Consider the following 20,149-nt stretch of genomic DNA (forward strand, 5'->3'; position numbering starts at 1 on the left):
TTTTTAAACGCAAAACGGCTCACGGATGGCAAATGCAGGAAAATCGCAAAAATGTTCACACAGATACTGTCCACTGCAGTCGTTGAAGCGAAAAATTTATTATCAGATATTTAAACAGAGAAACATAATATTTGTATCTCATCAAAATATTTTAAATAATTAAACAGCAAATGCGTAGGAATAGGCTAAACTAAGTTCTAGAATCCTAGAGCTTTATTTAAAGAGCTAACCTGTAATAGCCTAGGCTAGTTATTCTTAATTAAAAATGTAATTTTTATCTTCTGAGTTTGTTTCCCTCGAAATATTCCCCCAGGCGCTATTGATTAAAAGGACATGATCATCATGCATTTTTGTAAAATATTGATAAAAAAGTCTGATAAACGTCTGAATAGAAAGTCTGATTAGTTTGTCTGAAATTAGAAAGTCTGAAAGTCTGATTACTTGCAATTTTTGTTCAGGATAACCGATCCAATTTTCAACACCATAGTAGTAATATTTCAACACAACCGTTGAACCGCTGTGACGGATTAAATAAGCTGCAAAAATGGAGGAAATTTTTTGGTTCACGCAAATATGGCCGTTTTCGCGTAGTATTGCATCAATGAGAACAATGCATCAATGGTCCCATTGATACATTGTTCCTATTGATGCAATACCACGCAAAAACGGCCGTTTTTGTGTGGTATTGCATCAATGGGAGCCCAGAGTAAACCAGACATTACTTCCGTTGTGAGACAATGAAGATGGCGATGTCTTGGATATATTGCATGCTAGATCATAGACTTCCAAAAACCCTCACTGGCTGCTGGAAGGCACCCATCACCGAAGAAGACAAAAAAACAGGCTCCATAGGACATACGACGTGACAGAACAGTCCTTCGGATGAATCTTAATATCCCTGGAGTCCAGTCTTTCCCGTGTCCAAGATTCTGTTTTAGATTGAAGGGAAAGTGTCAGGCCATATAAATTGAAAATACCAAGTTCTATTATTATAGTAAATCTAAGTTTACTAATAGCTTACAGTTTGCATGGCTATAATTAATTTTTCTTTTTTTTTAGTATTAATCAACTGCACAAATAAAAAAATGTAATAAGTATTGTTGGATAAGGTTAGCTGATTAGGGATATCATGCTCACGCTTTGTGTGCGTATGAAGATTACAAAATATATTCTTGTATCAGGTTATAAGACCATGGACCATGGAGGAAGGGCATTATAGTGGCCGCGCGTTATTTAGCTACAAAAAGGGGGAGGGGGGTTGCTCTTGATTTTTTTATTGGGCACAGTTAGCTCCAGAACTTTTTTGGATTTTGCCCAATACTATAAAGCCTTAGAAGAGACGGGATACTTATGACATTTGATTTTTTTGTTAGTTTTTAATTTTTTACTGGCCTGAACATTGTAACTTGTATTTAGAACCTTTTCCGTTGGCAAAAGTAAAAACCAGTGTTTTTTTTAGAAATTGATTCTAATTTAATGTCAGACTGAGCGGTTTGCTGGATATTACTCGTCATGTCTGCTTACTTCAAATTATTCTTGGACCAAAGTTGGAGTAGAATGTGTTATACTATTTTTATAAATGTGAAGAACTCAGTCCGTTCTTGTTCTTTTGTTTGAGGGGAGGAGGATACTATAAAAGCCTAAAAACAGCAAGAAATCGTAGAATGATTCAATAATTTTTAGAAGTATTTGATTTTTTTTTTCGATTACCTTTTCATTTTTCCGGCCTGGACGTCGTAGCTTATATTTGGTCCCTTTTGGTTTTCGAAAGTATAAAACAGGGGGTATTCGCGGGGAAATATGTTCTAATTTATTGTCAATTTTGAACTTCTTGCTAGATATTACTTGCCAGGTCTTACATAGTGAAAATAGTTGTTGGACCAAAGTTAGAGTCATATTTGTATTGTTCTTGACAAGGTGAATTCCTGAGTCCATGCTTTTTTTTTGTTCCGGAGAAGGAAGTTACTATACATGCCTTAAAAAGTACATGCAATTTTTAGAATAATCTGGTGATTTCTTGTAGGTTTTTTTCGTTTAATCTTTCGCTTTTACTAGCCTGAATTGTGTGACTTATGTTTGTATCCCCATTGGTTTTCAAAAATAAAAAGTAAGCTATAAAGACTGATTCCATGATTATTTTTTTTGCTTGGGAAGGGGGGTGAATCTAATTTTTCATCTTTCTCATTTTTAAGAAAACAAATAAGTGATTTTCATGTGGAATTCTGGTTTATTCTTCCAAATTTTAAAGGCGGGCTTATGGCGGACCAATTTTTAAATGAGTCTCATGGTTTATGCTTCCGTAAAATATGCGATTCTGCGACAAGCCAACAGCTGTAACTTGCGCTAGAAGGACAAGATGCTAATATCGTTGGATCCGTAAGTTTCAGATCTATTCATTCACCAATCCGAGATTATTATATTACTTAGACTTTTTCTTAGAGAACGATTTAAACTTATTTAGAAATATGAAGATTTTTCTATTTCATGTGTTTCAACGTATTTTTGAATCTAAAGAAATACACAGGAAATTTCAAAAATGTAATTTGGTAAATAAATGGATCTAAATCTCTGCTATTGAACGGTAGCGTAATTTATGTCTTATATTGGAATATTAAAACCATGGAATGCAGAAAAATAACGTACCAAAAATGTACACTAGATAGATAAATTGTATTTCATACAAATATAAACAACACAAATAATTAAATAAAGCCAACAGGGAGCTAAACTCGAAAGGAAGGCTAACAATTATTACAATGAGTTCAAGCACACCAAAAATAAAGATAAAAAATATAAACAAAAACATCGTAACATATAAAAGGAGAAGGACAAATGAGGCTACCCCAGCACGGCAAAATCTAAAAATAATGCTAAGAAACAAATTATCAAGAAGAATCACCCCGTCATCAAATGTTGATAATATATTCTACTAATCTAGTCTTTAAAATTGATCGGCTATTGATATTTTAAAATTTACTATTTAATTTTAGCCTATTTGCCATAGAAGGGGTTTGGTATCTTATTGAAAATTTATCTCTTTCCCAATTAACCAAAGGGATTCTATACACTCCAAAACGAGCCGACGAAGAAGCGAGTGAGCGAATAGGGAGGGGTAACATGAATTTGTGATTCGTAAAAATAACTAGCCGGAGACTGAATATCATAATGCCGGAGCGATAATTGCAATTCCCTAAGTTGATTAAGCTTTAATATATGAAGAAATAAAAATAAAGTTTTTGTTTCAGAAAGATTTGAAGTCGTGCAGGACGATGAAAGAAAGTACCAAGGATTCTTACGGCTTTATTTTGCAATGTCTGGAGGGGTTTAAAATGATTAGGAAATGTATTTAGGTAAATAATGGACAATATCAGGTATGATTCTATTAAAGAATGTTAAAGGATTTTAATAAATGAAAAAGGAAAAACATACTTTAACCGATGTAAACATCCTAAATTTTGAGCTAATTTTATACGGAGATGGTCAGAATGACTACGGAAACATAAAAGCTCGTCAAGAATAATCCGCAAAGATCTATATGTCTTAACCCGTCTAATTCTACACCCAGAAACAACTAATTCATCCATCCCAACTATAGCAACTCCTTTCCTAGATCTCCCAAAAACCATAAATTCTGTCTTAGACAAATTTAGAGCTAGACGTTTACAGGAAACTCACTTGATAAATGAATTCATGTTAGACCCAATGTTCTCGATCAATAATGAAAGGGTTTTAGCTTCAACAGATACCAGCACTGTATCATCAGCATACATAAGTGCTAGGCAATCCTTATAGGATAAAAAATTAGGGAGATCATTTATATATATATCAAAAATAGTAACGGTCAAAGTATAGACCCCTGGGGCACTCCAATATCATCCAGGGAGTAAAGCTGAGACAGATGGCGTCGTAGGTCTACCTGGAATCCGCGATTACATAGATATGACTATATTAAATCCAATATCTTTCCACGAATTCCAGAGTTATTCAATTTTTCAAACAAAACGGAATGATTTAGAGTATCAAATGCTTTTTTTATATCGTAGAAAAAGCATTATCCATAATTACCATAATTCATTAGTTTTCATTAGTGAATCATTCGTTTTAAGCAAAAAGGCTGCAACTGCTTGTTCAGTAGAACAACCCGATCAAAACCAAAGTGGCTTTGGTTTAAAAGGTTTTTTTTATCCAAATGAAACAAAATTAGTTTGGGAAATAACTTTTACAAAATCTTGGACGAAGGAGAAACTATTTCAATAGATCAGTAATTATGAACGTTAGTTTTATCACTTTTTTTATACCGTGGGATAACTCGGCAATTTTCCATTTAGTAGGGAATACACCAGAAGATAAACACATATTAAAAATATAAACAAGAGGTGTATGAATTACAGATGCAAGGTGTTTCAAAAGATTAGTTGAAAGTCCATCCAAACTTAATGAATTACCTCTATTTAAATCTATTAAGTTTTTTTGGAATTCATCAAGACTAACTGGGGTCAAAAACATACTTGTATCCTCTGATTGACGAAGGTATTCTTTATATGAATGAGCTGAAGTCGAGCCAAGACCACGAGTAACATCAGAACCAATACTAGCTAAATGAGCACTGAAAGTACTGATACACTAGTAATATAGACTTAAAACCCCAAAATCATGTTCCACATAGGATTTTGATGTGGTTATTTTTGAGACAAGGCCGTACCCAGGATTTTTTTTTTTGAGGGGGTTTTACTCAGATTTTTTTCGGGGGGGGGGGGGGGTGTTACACAAAAAATCCTCAAAAAACGCATACAAAATTTGTTTATATCCATTTTTGTTATGTTTTTACGGGTCAAACAAACTTTTCGGGGGGGGGGGGGTTCAATCCCCCCCCTCTGGGTACGGCCTTATTTTGAGATATAGGTAGGTAAGATTCGCAAAGGCATAGCTTGTATATAGATGCGGCTATATCAATTTATTGTTAGTTTTTTAATAATTACTTCAATTAAACTGTCAATCACTATGTTTGTTTTTTTTTGCAGGAAGACGCAACATTCAATGGCTATCAAAAGCATAAAAAATCGGTTCAATCACCTGCCCCATTAACAAGTGCAGAAGAAGAGTTGGCCGAATTGAAACTTCGAGAAAAATCATCGATCGCTGATCTAGTTAGTATAGATTCTAAACAGCAGACGATGAGTGCTGTGTCATTTCCTATAGATCAACGTGCCTGTCCTGCTTTAGCTAGTTTTAGAGATGGCCGAATAAACTATCTACAATTTAGTATAGGTATGCTTTCCAGTTTTCTCGCTGTAAGAATGATTCATAGAAAAAAGACGTTAGAATGCTATAGGCGTTGTGTAATTATCGAAGTAGCACTTCAAAAATTTAGGAAAAAAGTTAATTTAAAATCTTGTTTAGAAACACTGATTTAGAAGTTCAAGTTCGCATATTAACAATATATGTACAATTACAGAAAGTAAATAGGTAATCAAACTCACTTAAAAACAATAGGAGAAATTTTCGCAAGACAGTTCGATTCACATAAAAATAGAATTTAAGGAATCTAACGTAAACATTTTTAGATCTTATAGATACCACGTAAATTTAAAAAAAAATAATAAAAATTTTAATGTCAACATTAAAAAAAAAAAAAATCCTGAAGCACCGACCTAGAAGAATAAATTGTACTCCCAATAATTTCTGATTGAAACCTGACAACTCATTCTAGTAAAGTGTGGATGAAAAAATTTGGCAAGACTTGAAATCATCCATTTTTTTACTTGTTAGTAGGCACGTCAGTTGGGAGAGAGGTAAGAGGCCAGGTGCCCCCCCCCTTGAATCTGAGAAATACATTTGTTCGGTATTCTCCTTGAAAAAAAATTGAAAAGCTAAAATTATATTTTAGCTTTAAAATGCCTAGCCTAGCATTTTAGCCTAGTTTTAAAAATTACATTTTACCCTTTCTAAGTTTTCGTAACGTGACCCTCTTTTCTCATAGAATTCCATAATGCATGTCCTATTTTGGCTAATCTTAGGAATCTTGTAATTTTTGGCTTAGCATATTGGCTTCCACTTCAGTATGTGTATTTTTTTTCCTTTTTTTTATTTGCAAAAATCAGTCATAGCAAAAATGATTTGAAACGCAGTAGACGGTTTTATGTTAATATCAGAGTAGTATAGCTTCTGGAATGTAAAGTGACTTCTACAATTTTAGAAAAAAAAATTTCAAACCTTATCGAGGAATACACCATCAGGAAATACTAACAAAAGACTATTAGAAAATCTTAGAAAATGCCCAAAAGGCACGAATAGAACACTAATTTTTACTGTCTAATAAGTTTGGTTGAAAACTGGAAATAATTGATTGTTAGTGTAGAGTATAAGCAATGGGGGATGCTTTCTGTGTCTTTTCCCACAGATCAATCTGCATGTCCCACTTAAAACTAATCTTAGAGACTACCAAATAAAATACCTAAAAATTAGCGTAACCAGGCATTTAAAGAATTTAAGAAATATACTGCAAGAAAACTCTAGTACTTAAAATAATGTATTCACAAGTAATATGCTCAGGTATGGAAAAAGGTCTAAAGCTGTCACTAGCAGAATTCCAAAAGCTGCCGACATTTTAGCAGCACAACTTGTGTTTTGACAGCTTTTCTTTAAGCAAAAAGAATTTTATATGTAGAAATGGTATTTTCAGACAAAATTTGCCACCAAATTTGAAAACTGCCAGGTAGTATTGCTACTCTGCTACCCCACTTTTTGCACAGCAGAATATGCTATGCAGAAACTATTAGACATTTTTACACATCAGAAGCTATAATTTCAGTGACTTGATTAAAAAAAAAAAAATCCATAAAACATGCAGAATTTTTCTTTTAAATTACATGTTAGAGAGGTCGCCATGGTTCTATAAAAAAAAATATCCATTTTATTTCAGTAGTGTATTTTTTTAAATTACAGAATTTACAGAACTTTAAGAACATAGTTTATTTAATTAATAAGATTTTGTTGGAGTACCCATCGTGGTACCTTAGACTGATTATTTTTGTTGATGCTGCTGTAATTCAAAAGCCTGTAACTCAAAAGGCAGGAAATTAATTTTATACGTGAGTGGAAAGATGAAAAATGAATACCAGAGTTTTGTGATTGTTACTTGCAACCAAGGGTTTGTATAAAACTATAAATAATTACAACGCTGAAAAAAAATGCTTAAAAGAATATAGGATTTTTTTTCCAAAATTAATTATTTGTTTTAGAAATCACTAGGATTTTTTAAACAAGGAATGAGTCATAGACAAGGATTTACGATGCTGGTGTTGGGTGTTTTTCAACCAACTGGCAATCATTCTGTTGATCTATGGCACACAATTTGAGAGCCCTCCCCCCCCCCCATCCCAAAATCACAAAAAGAGATTGCTTACCTTTGGTATGACAGAAAATGAATAGTTCCAGAGACCCCGTTCCAGTTCTTAGCTTGGGTGGGGTAAGAACTAAGAATTCTCCCGAGGGGCTAAGACTGTGCATAAGACTATGTTCAACCAATTTTCAGAATTAACTCCCTTTTTTGCACAATCTTCCATTGAGAAGAGATATGGTCTTTATAGCCTTCTGCTCAACCCTGGAAACCTTCTGGAAACCCTGGAAGACTAGCAAACTGGAACCCTTAAAATATAATTTCCAAAATGTGAGCTTTTAAAGCCAAAGAACTTTAATAGACTAGCCTTATGAATAGTACAAGTTGGTTGCTGCCAACAAATCAAGGGTCTGCATAACAGAATCTTTTTAAAGTAATTATGTGTTAGAGTGGTCGGCCGATAACCTCGAGTTTGGGCCGAAAACCTCAGTTTCTGATGCCTCGTAGGGTGTTTAAACATAGTCTTTAATTATAGACTCCAAATAGTATTAGAGTAAATAATCTCTTGTTTGTTGATAGATTTTGAATTCAAAACACAGGTTTTCGGAAAATAGAAAGAATTTCTACATTCAAGAGGTAGCAGACAAAGACTTTTTTGTTACGTTTTTATACCTTTTTTGTACCTGTTTTTAAAATCCTTTTTTGATCTTTGTTTACATTTAAAAGTCAGATTTTTTAAACTTTGTCGCAACTTTCGTTTTTTTGCAAATTGTTAGTAACATTTGGGGCACCGAAAACACGGTTTGAATTGTCAAGACTGGTGACATATTATCAATTAACTATCAGTTCTGTAACTATTAGAGTTAGTATCAGTTAGTAACTTTCAGTTCTGTTACAAAAATTTGCTCCAAATAGTCAAGACTGGTGACATACCATCAAGTAATTATCGGTTCTGTTGATCTATTATTAAGAAGGTATTTATGCTTTTTGTTTAATCTGACTATGATTGGTTATGACTGTATCTACCAGTTAAACACTAATCTTCCCTGCTGATCATAACTTGTGATGCTATACAAAGGTGCCTGATGCCAGTCGCACTATTTGTCATTATGCTGCCAATAAGTTTTATTTAATTTTAAATGAACTTTGGTGTAGTTTTGATAAATCTACCCTGTTTTGATAAGTCTACCCTGTTTGCGCAGCTGGGGGATCGGGTTGAAACTTCAAAAAACGTTTTTGTATGTTTGTTTTGTGTTTTTTTTTTGGGGGGGGGGGGGTAAGGGGTGACACTAGTGCTCAAAAATTATTTGTCATTTTTTTTGGGGGGGGGGGAGGAGTGAGTTGAAACTTTAAGAAGTGTTTTGTTTTGTTTTTTTGTTTTTTTTGGCTGGTGGAATGAGTTGAAACTTCAAGAAAATTTTTTTGGAGGGGAAGGGTAAGGGGATTTCAAATTGTGGGTTGGAGGGAGGGGATATGCTTTCTCTTGTCCTCACTAGAGAATATTCGCTACAATATTTTTTACGTCTGTCGTTTGATATGCTCTTTGACCAGTATAAACACGATACTTCTATATTCAGTAATGTACAAAACGAAATAGCAAAATTAAAAGAATCAACTGCCTTTGGATTTTATTCCTGGTTTGAAAAAAGAAGAAATAGATTTTATGTAGCTTTTCCTCTTCAATAAAGAATCTTGGTGGCATTGCTGCTGCTTATTTGTAAGAAAGTGCGTGGGTATTAATGTAAAGTGCATGGGAGGACTGTGGTCGACATCCCTAAGAAAATGATTTGTCTGATCCCTACCCTTCATCTCTGAAAAATATGAAGGTAAAGGTTTACGTTATCTAATACTAATATTATCTTTTGATTTTCAGTAATAGACAAGGAAGTGATAAAATTGGAAGAAGCGACTGCCATTGGAGTTCATCAATTGCCAGGAAGAGTGCCTGATGACAAAGCACGCTATCATCTGTTCAAGTTCCCTCATTCCCACGAAGGAGATTATTTAGAAAGTAATAGTAAGTATACTAGTTGATCAAACCTTCTTTATGTCATTGGGATCAAGTTAAAGCCTTCTGTCAATTTGTAGATAACTGCTACCTCCATACGAAGAGCTTTTTCTCTTTTTACTCTTGGACTGATTACTTGAAGGATGAAAAACTATTAGAAACAGGTTCGTTTAGTTGTTCAAACCTATTTGGAAACGTTCTCCAACAGAGGCTATTCGCCAAAAACATTAGTGGACTTGTTGAATTGAGTGTTAAACAGAGGGTTATTGAAGTTATGTAAATTTTGGGTTATTAAGGCTAATTGAGGGTTAAACAGATGCATCTGACTATTGATTTACCTTGACAAAGGAATAAGGGTATGGCGGGTACTTTTGATGGACCTCTTGCTTACAAATATGCTAATTTCATTTGAAAAAAATTCCTTAGATTATAATTTTCTGTTCTGTTTGTGTTTTTTTGTGCAGGTTTGTATTCTACAAATAAGAAACAAGCTTATTGACTTGAACTCCAATATGAAAGAAATTCAATAACTTGGATAAGAAATGCCCAGAAATTCATTAAAACTTAGGATTTTGGAGGGGGTGAGCCCCCTCCTTCCAAAATCCTTCAAATTCCCCTGAGTACGTCCTTGTATTCACATGTGCTTTTAGTGATAAAATGTCAGAAGTGTCATAAAAATTTAAGGTTTTCCATATTCTTTGACTGCATTTCTTTGACTCTTTGATGCTTTTAAGAATTATTACTGAACTAATGGGTTTTTGGAAACTTAAGCCAAAAAATACCAAACGGACTATCATGATCACGAGTAGATAATACTAAGATAAAGAATAACTAGCAAGTTGTATGTATACTTATATGAAGCCTTTGACACCCAAATAATATATTAAAAACGATTCTTTCAATCTTGTTGCATGATTTTCTCGTTTGTTGTGTTGTTGTTGATTTGTTGATTGACTGGACGCTTGTTTGTCTGCGATTCCAGGCGACTTAACGGTCATGTCTCAATTCTAAAACTTGGTCAGCCTGCACGAAACTCTAGGCAAGGCGTACCTCTCCAAAAGCTAACACACAAGTAGTTGTCCAATTTGAGAGTCATAGCTACTGCCGCCGTTTGCCCATGCCGTTTAGCATAATATTTGGGAAACTATAGTTCTCCCCGTTGACCTGCAAGTCCAGGGGACTTTTCTTTCACGAGTCAGTCCTAAAACACGGTATTCCGCCTGAGACTCTAAGCGGTCAAGCCTATTAGGCTTAGATCACCTATTACGCTTCCCCTGTGAGTCCAAGTAAATTCAGCCACCACCCCCTCCCCCTTTTGCATACAAGTCCAGTCGATATTGGCCGTCATGAGTCAAACCAAATATCTGGATCATCCCTTACTTCTGTGGCTATCTACCTTATTTCTACCCTAGGATGGATGGACGATAGACAATATTGAACACCAAGTGAAAATTACATCATTTTTTATACAGCTTCGCCTCTCACTAAGACTACCTGTCTTGGATTTGTCTCTAATTGGCCAAAGGCTTGATGGCAACTTTATTTTAATTCACATTAGAATTAGGGAAGAACTAAGGTAGATAGCCATAGAAGTAAGTGACGATTCTTTCAATCTTGTTGCATGATTTTCTCGTTTTTGGTTGTTGTTTTTGTTGATTTTCTCATTTGTTGGTGAACGATCTACTTTTTTCCGTACGCAACCAGTGACGTAAGTCCCTTGAGCAAAATATTAGCCACATTTCTGTAAGCCAAGTGTTTCGATGAACAGGTAATGGCCTAATGTGGTACGGGTATGTCTCTAAAAATCAAGAACTTGAAAATGAAAGGTGGCTTATACGTTCCAAAGGTTTAATAGGAATTAAAAAATTCCTGTGTTGAATACAATACAATGTTACCAAACAGAATTAGAAAATCTCAGTACATGGTAAATTTTATATATATCTAGTCAGAAATTGCTCAGAATTGTTTAACGCTTTTTTTCAAATTATTTTTTATTGATTTTAAAACAGTCATGGCAAGGGATCATGATATTATGAAGTTTTATATTGTGTGAAATTTTTATGTAAGTATTTTTTAGGCATGCGATTTCACCCCCAGACTCCACATGCCGTACATTTGTAGTTATTTTTCTTTCTTTGTTTTTAGTAGTACACCCTCGCAAGTTTTTTAAGATAAATTATTATCACCAAAAAACAGGAACTCTGCAGAAGTTAGTGTAAAGACCTGAGACTAGTTTGAAAATTGTAAACCAATATACCTATTTTGCATCTTTGACAAATTGGGTCCTTCTATATTTTGATCAATATAAAGCAAAGGTTGAATAAAAGATATATAATTTTTTTCTGCCAGGCATTGATAGATGGTGCGGACTATTGTTTTTTTTTTATAAATGAAATTTACTTTTCTTTTTAATCATTTCCCAATGCTTTGGTTGGTTCATTAAAATTGGGCATTGGGCCAAGAAAGCCACTTTTGAGATATTGGCTCCCGAAGCTAAGCTACTAAAATATAAATGCTTACTTTCTGTCATAATCTTGTAAAATCAACGAATAGTTACAAAAATAGTTGTAGGGAGAAAAAATGACTGAATAAGTACAAGCTGATAATTATAAACAAAACTGTTCAGCAACTACTTGAATAACTTGCCCAAGACAGGAATTAGAAATCAGTTTATGAAAGGACAAAAAAGTATTAAGCTGCAGATTTGTAGGTTTATATGCACTTGAAGACTATAGAAAAATTGGGTTTGACCTCATTTAAAGTGCTAATAAGTTTTTTGCTCTCTGGACCCACCTTAAGTTAACTCTTACCCGAAACCCGGGATTTCTAAGATTTTCCTTTGAGTTGTTTCAAAATTATGAAATTTTTATGGCAGTATTTGACTGTTGTCAGTGTATCCATGATAAAACTAGTTTTTTAAATGTAACAAGCTTATTCTCTGTAAAAAATCAAATATTAGCAATTTGTTGATACCCAATGACAACTTCACCTGAAGAGGAAAGCTACACCTTCTTATGCTATTTGGTCAAATATTTGCAATTTGTTAATACCCAAAGACAACTTCACCTGCAGGGGAAAGCTACACCTTTTTAAGCTATTTGGTCAAATATTAGCAATTTGTTGATACCCAAAGACAACTTCACCTGCAGAGGAAAGCTACACCTTCTTAAGCTATTTGGTCAAATATTAGCAATTTGTTGATACCCAAAGACAACTTCACCTGCAGAGGAAAGCTACACCTTTTTAAGCTATTTGGTCAAATATTAGCAATTTGTTTTCAAATCAAATCATATAAATCAAATCATTTTATTCTAAAACCACTTTCATAGCAATTGCCAAATTACGGTTTGCGTCATAAATACATATCATAGGTCAATGTGTCATAAAGATACATCATATTAATACATAAAAATACACAAATAAACATAAATAAAGATGTGTTATAAATATGGGTCAATGTGTCATAAAGATACATCATATTAATACATAAAAATACACAAATAAACATGAATAAAGATGCTACTTTTTAGAGGGTAACATTGTACTCATTCACGAAACTGGGAACAAACGTTCTATCGTACCGCAAATGTTTGACTTTTATTTTTGTCAGCTTTAGGACTGGTCCCGCAACAACCATTGGTGGTCGTTTAGGGATAAAATCTGAGGGAAGGATATCACTGTGTTTATTATTATCAAGGCATTTTGTGCCGAAATCCATACTCAGCTTCAGCTTCCTTCGCTCCAGCGAAACCAACTCAAATTTAACTAATAGTTCAGAATACGGAATTTCAGGTCTACGGGAAATTATAACCAGAGCACGTTTCTGGATTCTTTCCAGAGTTAAGCCGAAATGCCACACAGGGGCAGCATAGTCCAAAAGCGGTCTAATAAAAATACAGTAAATTCTTAAAAGATCGGTTGGTGGAACACGAAATTTTGTCATTAATTTTAACATTTGTAAGCTAGCGTTACCTCTCTTTACCAACTCTGTAGTGAGCGCTTCCCACTTTAGATCAGAAGTAATGGTTATTCCTAGTAATTTAGTTTTATTTACAATTTGTTGTACAGGGGCAGGGGGATCAAAAGTAGGGTTAAAATTCTTAAAAAAAACAAAATGGTAAAATGTTACTCTTTTTTTCATTCACGGTCATCAGTGAAGACGCCGACTCCTGTCTCACTTTTTCGATGATTGCCGCAGCTCTGCTGGAGTCACCTTTATCACATATTTATACTGTGCTTAAGTCATCGACGTGCTTCCTACTACTTTCCATATCACTGGCAATGTTGTTAAACATGACTAGGAATAAAATTGGGCCTAAAATAGTCCCTTGAGGGACTCCACAAAAAACCGGCTGAGGATCTGAAAAAACTTTTTTATACTTTACTCTTTGAAATCGGTTAGATAAAAAACTATGAATAGTAGAAACTAAATTAGGATTTACAAAAAATTCCACAAGTAGCTTTTGAATTAACATATCATGCTGTATTAAATCAAAACCTTTTTTAAAATCAATTGTTATAAGGTTAAGCCATCTACCTGGTTCATCCACATGTTTGAAAATAAAATCAAGCAGACGAATCAGGTAATGTGTCGTGGACGTCTTTGACATATTGCTAAATTGCTTTGGATCAATTAGTGGTTCAATTTGAATTTTTAACCATTTTGCTAAAAAAGTTTCGTAAATTTTGCTAAAAGTGGGTGTTGAAGTTATCGGTCTTACTCCATCAAAATCCAGCTCAAGTCCTTTTTTCGGAATAGGAGTAATGTACCCAGTTTTCCAAATGGACGGGTATTCATGAGTAGTTGAAATCAAGTTAAAAATATTAGTCAAAGGGCGTACAATCTTATCTGGGAAAGCTTTAAGTAATTCCACAGGAACATCAATAGGGGTTATACTTGTTCGTTTCAGCTTCATTATTTTAATAAAAACTTCCTTTTCACTAATTTCCGCCAGTGCTTCTATCAATGTTGTTGACAGGAGATCTCCCATTTGTTCAGACAAAGAAGGGAGTGACTGTATAATTTTTGCTAAATGCTTTAATTTTGCTTTAACTGTTCAGCTGTGTCTTTATCACTTTGATCCAGACCAAAATCTAGACTATTAGCACCTTTGCCAGAAAGTTTTTTATTTCCTTGTACCATGCTGAAGTTTTGCTTTGGAGAAGGTGTTCAACTTTTAAATTATAATATGAAGCGGCAGCCTGTCTTGTAATTTTTTGAATCCTATTATGTAGTTTATTTGCTTCTTTTTCTCTTTTGTTTTTTTCGTAGTTGAATTTTTTGTCGAATTGAATACTTTATTTCGTAATTTATGCACGGCCTATCAGAGTTGCAGCGAAGAATCGATGTTGAATTGTTTTGAAGAATCGATGCTTTTTCATTTGGAGAATCCGAGGAGTATACTTCTTCCCAGTACTCTTCTGAAATCCATGAACCGAACTTAAATAGACCATTATCATTTAGAGGTCTATATGAAAAATTTTCAATAACGTATTTGATTTTATACGAAGGAAGGGGGTTCCAATGCAACATAAAATGGTAGCTTCCGCCAAGAGGTGGGAGCTCATGGGGGTCCTGGTAATATTCAGAAAGGTTTGAACATATAACATCAAGTGAAGTTCCTCCTTTTGTCGTGGGAAACGAAACTACTTGTTTTGGTTTGTTATTTTTAAGAAAAAAAAATCTAGTTTTAGATCATTTTTATCACTAGTTAAACAAATGCCAACGTTAGGGTATTTTGTTGTCACGTAATCTATGCTTAAAGAAAGCTTATTTATAAAATCTTTTTTTTTCTGAGAAACTATCAACATTACACCACCACCTTTTTTTCCAAGGGAGTGGTCATCGGGTCGTAGCTTAATAAACTCAGTAAAATTCTTAATTTTGAGATGATCACTACTTTGCCGGTGCACTTCCCTGACAGCAATTATTCAGGGTTTTCACACATAAGCGTAACCTTCCAGCTCGGCTATCTTATCTTGATTTAGACTGTAAGCATTTAGAGTAAACAATGACGGAAATTGACAGCGGTCATTATTTACATCTTTTTCTACATATCTTGTTTTATTACGCTTAGTTTCATATTTAAGATTCGGGCATGAACTAGGAGTATCAGCAGGGGGGCCATTTACAACCGGTGACGACTCTTGTGTTGACTGAAAAACAGAAAATCTGTTTTTAACCGGAACGCTGAAAGCTGATACTGGGTACAGTTCGGCTGATTTAAAAGGCGAGGAGGGGGGGGGGAACTGGGAAAAATAATGCGTCTCTGGTGAAAGGGGTGGAGTAAAGGGAGGAGGAGGACACCATGCGTGTTGGGAAATGGGAGGGGGATGCGACTGGCGGTAGAATAGTATTGGAAAGGAGGGAGGAGGGGTTGGGGTCGCGGTTGCTTTCTGCGTCGCCCTAAAAAGGTTGGAACGTAAGGCCACCCTCCACCATTACCGATGCTTGGGGGTGCGACTGGCGGTAGAATGGTACGGGACTAGCGGGGGAAAGGGGTGGGAATCGCGGTTGCTTTTTGCGTCGCCCTAAAAAAGGTTGAAACGTAATATCACCCTCCACTATTACCGATGCATGTGCGAAATTGCACGATTTGTCAATACACGTTAAAAAGGAACAGAGGTCAACATGGTCAAAACTACACCTGTCAATCCTGCAAATACCTGCTATAAAATCACCACATATATGTAAAAACTTGCACTTTCTACGTAACTTACAAACCCCCCGATTAAAATATTTACATATTACGTTTTCTTTTCCGTTTTTTCTCAGGTTTTCTTTCTTTTTCACTTTAGTAATTTTCTCAAAAACAATGCACACTTCATCATCTGCTAGAAATTTATCAAAAAACTCGGCACTCACTGCAGCATTCGCGTCATCCTGTTCAGTTTGGTCCGTTGCCATAGTAACATCAGGTATTAGCGGACTCAGCGACGTCACACTAGCATTCGTTTCATTTCGGTCCGCAATAAATATTGGCACAGCTACAGGAATGTCCTCAGGGCGAAGGTTTAAAAGTGGGTCAGCACTTGGCGGTAAAAAATTTGATTTAGCATTGTCATCGGTAGAGTTGCTGAAAACTGATATTTGCTCGTTAAATGTGGGAGTAATTGTTTCACTGTTTTTTGCATTATATTCAAGTTGGATTATTTTTGCGGTGAGGGTCACTTGATCGAGGGGTAACAACTGGGCATTTTGAGGGACACCTTGAGGCATGAGGCACGCCGGAGGCATATTCCAAAGGGCGCAATATGTAAATATATACAGCTTGCCTGTTATTCGGTATCTGTCGAATATTTCAGCACCTTCAAAAGCGATCTTTTAAAACTTGGAAAAAATCATTTACGGGTTTATTTGGCAAGGAAAAGAACCCCCAAGACTGAAAACAACTGATATGTACCTAAAGAAGAAGAACGGAGGACTGCAAGTTGTTGATATCTATGCAAAAACTAGGTAACCCTACGATGGCACTGATGGTGTTCCTTTTTCCTATTACACATGCAGCGTTGCCACCAGCTCAAAAATAAAATTAGATTTTTCTTCAAAAAAAATCCCGAAATTTCAAAAAAAAATCCCGGAACACGGTTTTTAAGTTATACAACATAGGGCTGCACGGCGATGACGTAAAAAGCAAGGTGCGAAATTCAAAGTATCGTGAAACGTGGTCTCTAGTAACTAACAACTGATTGTCAATATTCCTAGTATTATTTCGACGTGAAAACGTTCTGGTGGATTAGTAGGATTTACGACAAATATTTTAGGCCAAAACAATTCGCCAAAGTTCCGAAAAAACGTGTCTACGCATCCACGTTTCATCGTTATTTGAATTTCCCGCCCAAGAATTGACGTCACGCTTCTCAGCCCTATTCAATATGGCTTGGCCAGCGGTAAAAGTTGCCTTTTATCACGTCTTCACACGTCCCTTTCCCTTTTATCATACCTGCTTTTCTGTTTAGTGGATGTGCCAAGACGCACCCCTGGATCTCGGATTCTTAATTGTACTAAGAAAAAAAGGAATCTGCTGCTTTGACAGGAAAGAATCCGGAAGAAACACAGATCCCTTTTTGCCGAATGTACTTAAAAATCCAAATTTCTTGGTATTAAACCCAGACCTGTGGGTATTTGAAGAGAAAAATGTAAAGCAACAGTCAGAAAAACTGTTACTACCGAGTTATTAGTAAAAAGCGCTAAGTAAAGCAACCAACTAAAAAAAAATATTGGTACGTTTCAGTAATCATCTCGATAATCACAGCTCAAATGACAACCCTAAGAAACTGGACAAATGAGCTTCAGTAAATCAAACAAAGCTCGGTTAGCACAAGTATAAACACTAAGTCTTCTACTACTAAGTCTTCTACTGAGCATAACAAGTTTTCCGATGGCATTCATCGCTTCCGCTGCCCTAGATCTCGGAATGCATTCGAGACTCATAAAATTATATCAAGAACTCAAGCGGATAGGGGACGAGAGGCGCACGCACTTAAGCTGGAAGGACCAGCCCCGCTGTGGGTGGCCTCCTCGTCCATAGAAGACATGGTTCAAGATTCTGTTCAGTTCTGTGCCCTCATGCACGTCGGTATTAAGGTTATTTTTGGTTTTTTGTTGATGGGTTGGTTGTATTTTGGTTTGTTTGTTGATTAAAGTTGGTCGCAAAAAGGGCTGAAAAAAAAAGAAGGAAAAAAGTGCCTACGCAAAAATGGGTTTCATTTGGACTGTGGACGCCGAGTATACGGGATAGAAAATAGTTTTTTTTTGTGTTAAAGGAATTTAAAGTTAAAATAGGAAGCCTTTTGGAAGACCACCTTTAAAATTCGAATTCGTATTAGTGAAAATTGAAGGATATGAATTTTAAGAAATTGAAGAAAAAATGCCACCGGAAAAGCGTCTCCTAGAGGGGGAAGGACACCCTGGAACGGGGGGAGCGATAGATATTTGGTAAGAAAAAAGTTAAACGGTAGTGTGCCTTCATGTCCACTAATACATTGACTGGTATATAATAATTTTTTTTTTTTGATGTTTAGGTGATATGGTAATGTATAAAGTTGTAAGATTTATATGTTTTTGGATTAAAATATCACGGAGTGGAGAGGAGGAGGGAGGGAAAAAAATAACAACTACCCCTGAAAAATGTTAAACAAAATTCCTTCTGTTGACACACAGAACATGGCGATGGTGGTGGTTATGGTCTTGAGGTCAGTTTTGGGTTTTGGTGCCATTTTTAACATGATGATTGTGATGCTGACGAGACATAAAAAAAGTGGAACCCTGTCTTCTGGATAAATGAATTCAGCTTTGTGAAGACGTCTGAGTCAAAGCCAATGACAATGTTGGTGCCGATTTCCATAGAAACGGATTCTGCTGAATGCATGATATACAGGCTGGAGTCACAGTAACCCTGGTCTACCAATGCGGCAGTTAATGTGAGATCAGCATTCAGCCTGAACCACTGGCAGCATCGCCATATTCTGCGTGTCAACAGAGTGGCATCTTCGCCCAGACAAGTAGCCAAACTTTATGACCCGCCCAACTAATACTCTCTTTCCCCTGCCAACCGGTCTGTAAACATACCATTCACCGATACGCAATTCCGATTTCACACCGACCTCTGCATTGCTTTGTGGCGACTCAAGTAGTCCTACTCGTCGGCCCTGGACCATCACCCGTTTTAATCGGTCACTACTCAGCTTCTCAGAGCTTTCCCTCAGAAGCCACAATAGCGTGGATTTTATTGGTGTTATGGAACGTCAGAAGTCTTGACAAGACAAAACCTAGAATTCTTCATGTTCGTCACAGGCTCACTAACCCAATTTTTCTCAACTTGGTGTTTCACACAGTGAGCAATCACTGGCAAATCTTCAAAGATGCCGTCATTTTCCGAGCCCGGTTCAGTGTTAGTCGCGGAACTGACAGACACAACACCAATGGATCTAACTTGCTTGGCCTTGGGCAAGGACAACTGTTCATTAGAATATTGAGCTTCAAAATCCGTTATGTTGATGTAGAAGTTCGGTCCGATGTAGAAGTTGGAGGAACGAAAAGTTTATTAGTACTGTAAGTGCTGGTTTGAGATCCCATCTTCCTAAAAAAATCTTCACACGGTTGGCTATTCAAGTCGGGAAGTTTGAAAAGACGTTCGAGCCCAAGCCGTTTAAATCGACGAATGAGAAGCACTAGGGAATGCATATTTATCTCTAAGCAATGGTAAAGGTTTATGGTAATAAAATTCTCGTTCAAAGCATAATGTCCACTTTATAGGACCCAGGATCTCCAATGTCGAACGCAGTAAACAACACGACCAAGTAAAGATAACCTCTCAAGAGGAGAAAGTTTGCCGTCGTGAAAAACGCGCCGTACGCTTTCCATAAGCCAAAGATAAAACTGTGTTCCTTCGCTTCCAGGAACACGCTGCTTCAGGTGTGCCGGAGGCACGGAGGCACGTGCCTCCGTGTCGGAGGCACGGAGGCACAGCCGGAGGCACGAAGGAAGGGACACCTGTGACGGTCAGCTATTAGCCCCTCGCACTTGATTGCTTTTGAGGGTAGACAGTTCATCTTGCATAGCAAGATAGCGGGAATTACGGGAGTTGATATCTTCACCCAGCTTTTTTAATTCCAAATCACGTTCATGGAGTAGGTCGTTTTTAACATCGTACCATAATTTTCTTGGATCGAAACCAGCTGTTTGGTATACTTTTCACAGTCAGCATACAGGAGGGCTTGGGAAGCTTGGTTTTTGGAAACTGTCTTTGGGGTAGTAACTTTTGGGGTAGACTTGGGGGTACTTCGTAGTAATTTAGTGC

At 36.1% G+C, this 20,149-nt stretch overlaps 1 protein-coding gene across 1 annotated transcript in view; it reads left to right on the plus strand.

Annotated features, from left to right (window-relative positions):
- Window positions 1-20,149, plus strand: part of twf (twinfilin actin binding protein) — a 52,416-nt gene that overhangs the window by 16,795 nt on the left and 15,472 nt on the right. Inside the window, exons 5-6 of the mRNA XM_089097319.1 lie at window positions 5,022-5,268; window positions 9,213-9,356. Of these exons, the coding sequence (XP_088953445.1) occupies window positions 5,022-5,268; window positions 9,213-9,356 (391 nt within the window). The remainder of the gene's footprint in view (window positions 1-5,021; window positions 5,269-9,212; window positions 9,357-20,149) is intronic.

The sequence above is a fragment of the Artemia sp. Qi Xiang Cuo genome, chromosome 11 (genome assembly GCF_049724085.1).
Source record: "Artemia sp. Qi Xiang Cuo chromosome 11, ASM4972408v1, whole genome shotgun sequence".
Lineage (NCBI taxonomy): Eukaryota > Metazoa > Arthropoda > Branchiopoda > Anostraca > Artemiidae > Artemia > Artemia sp. Qi Xiang Cuo.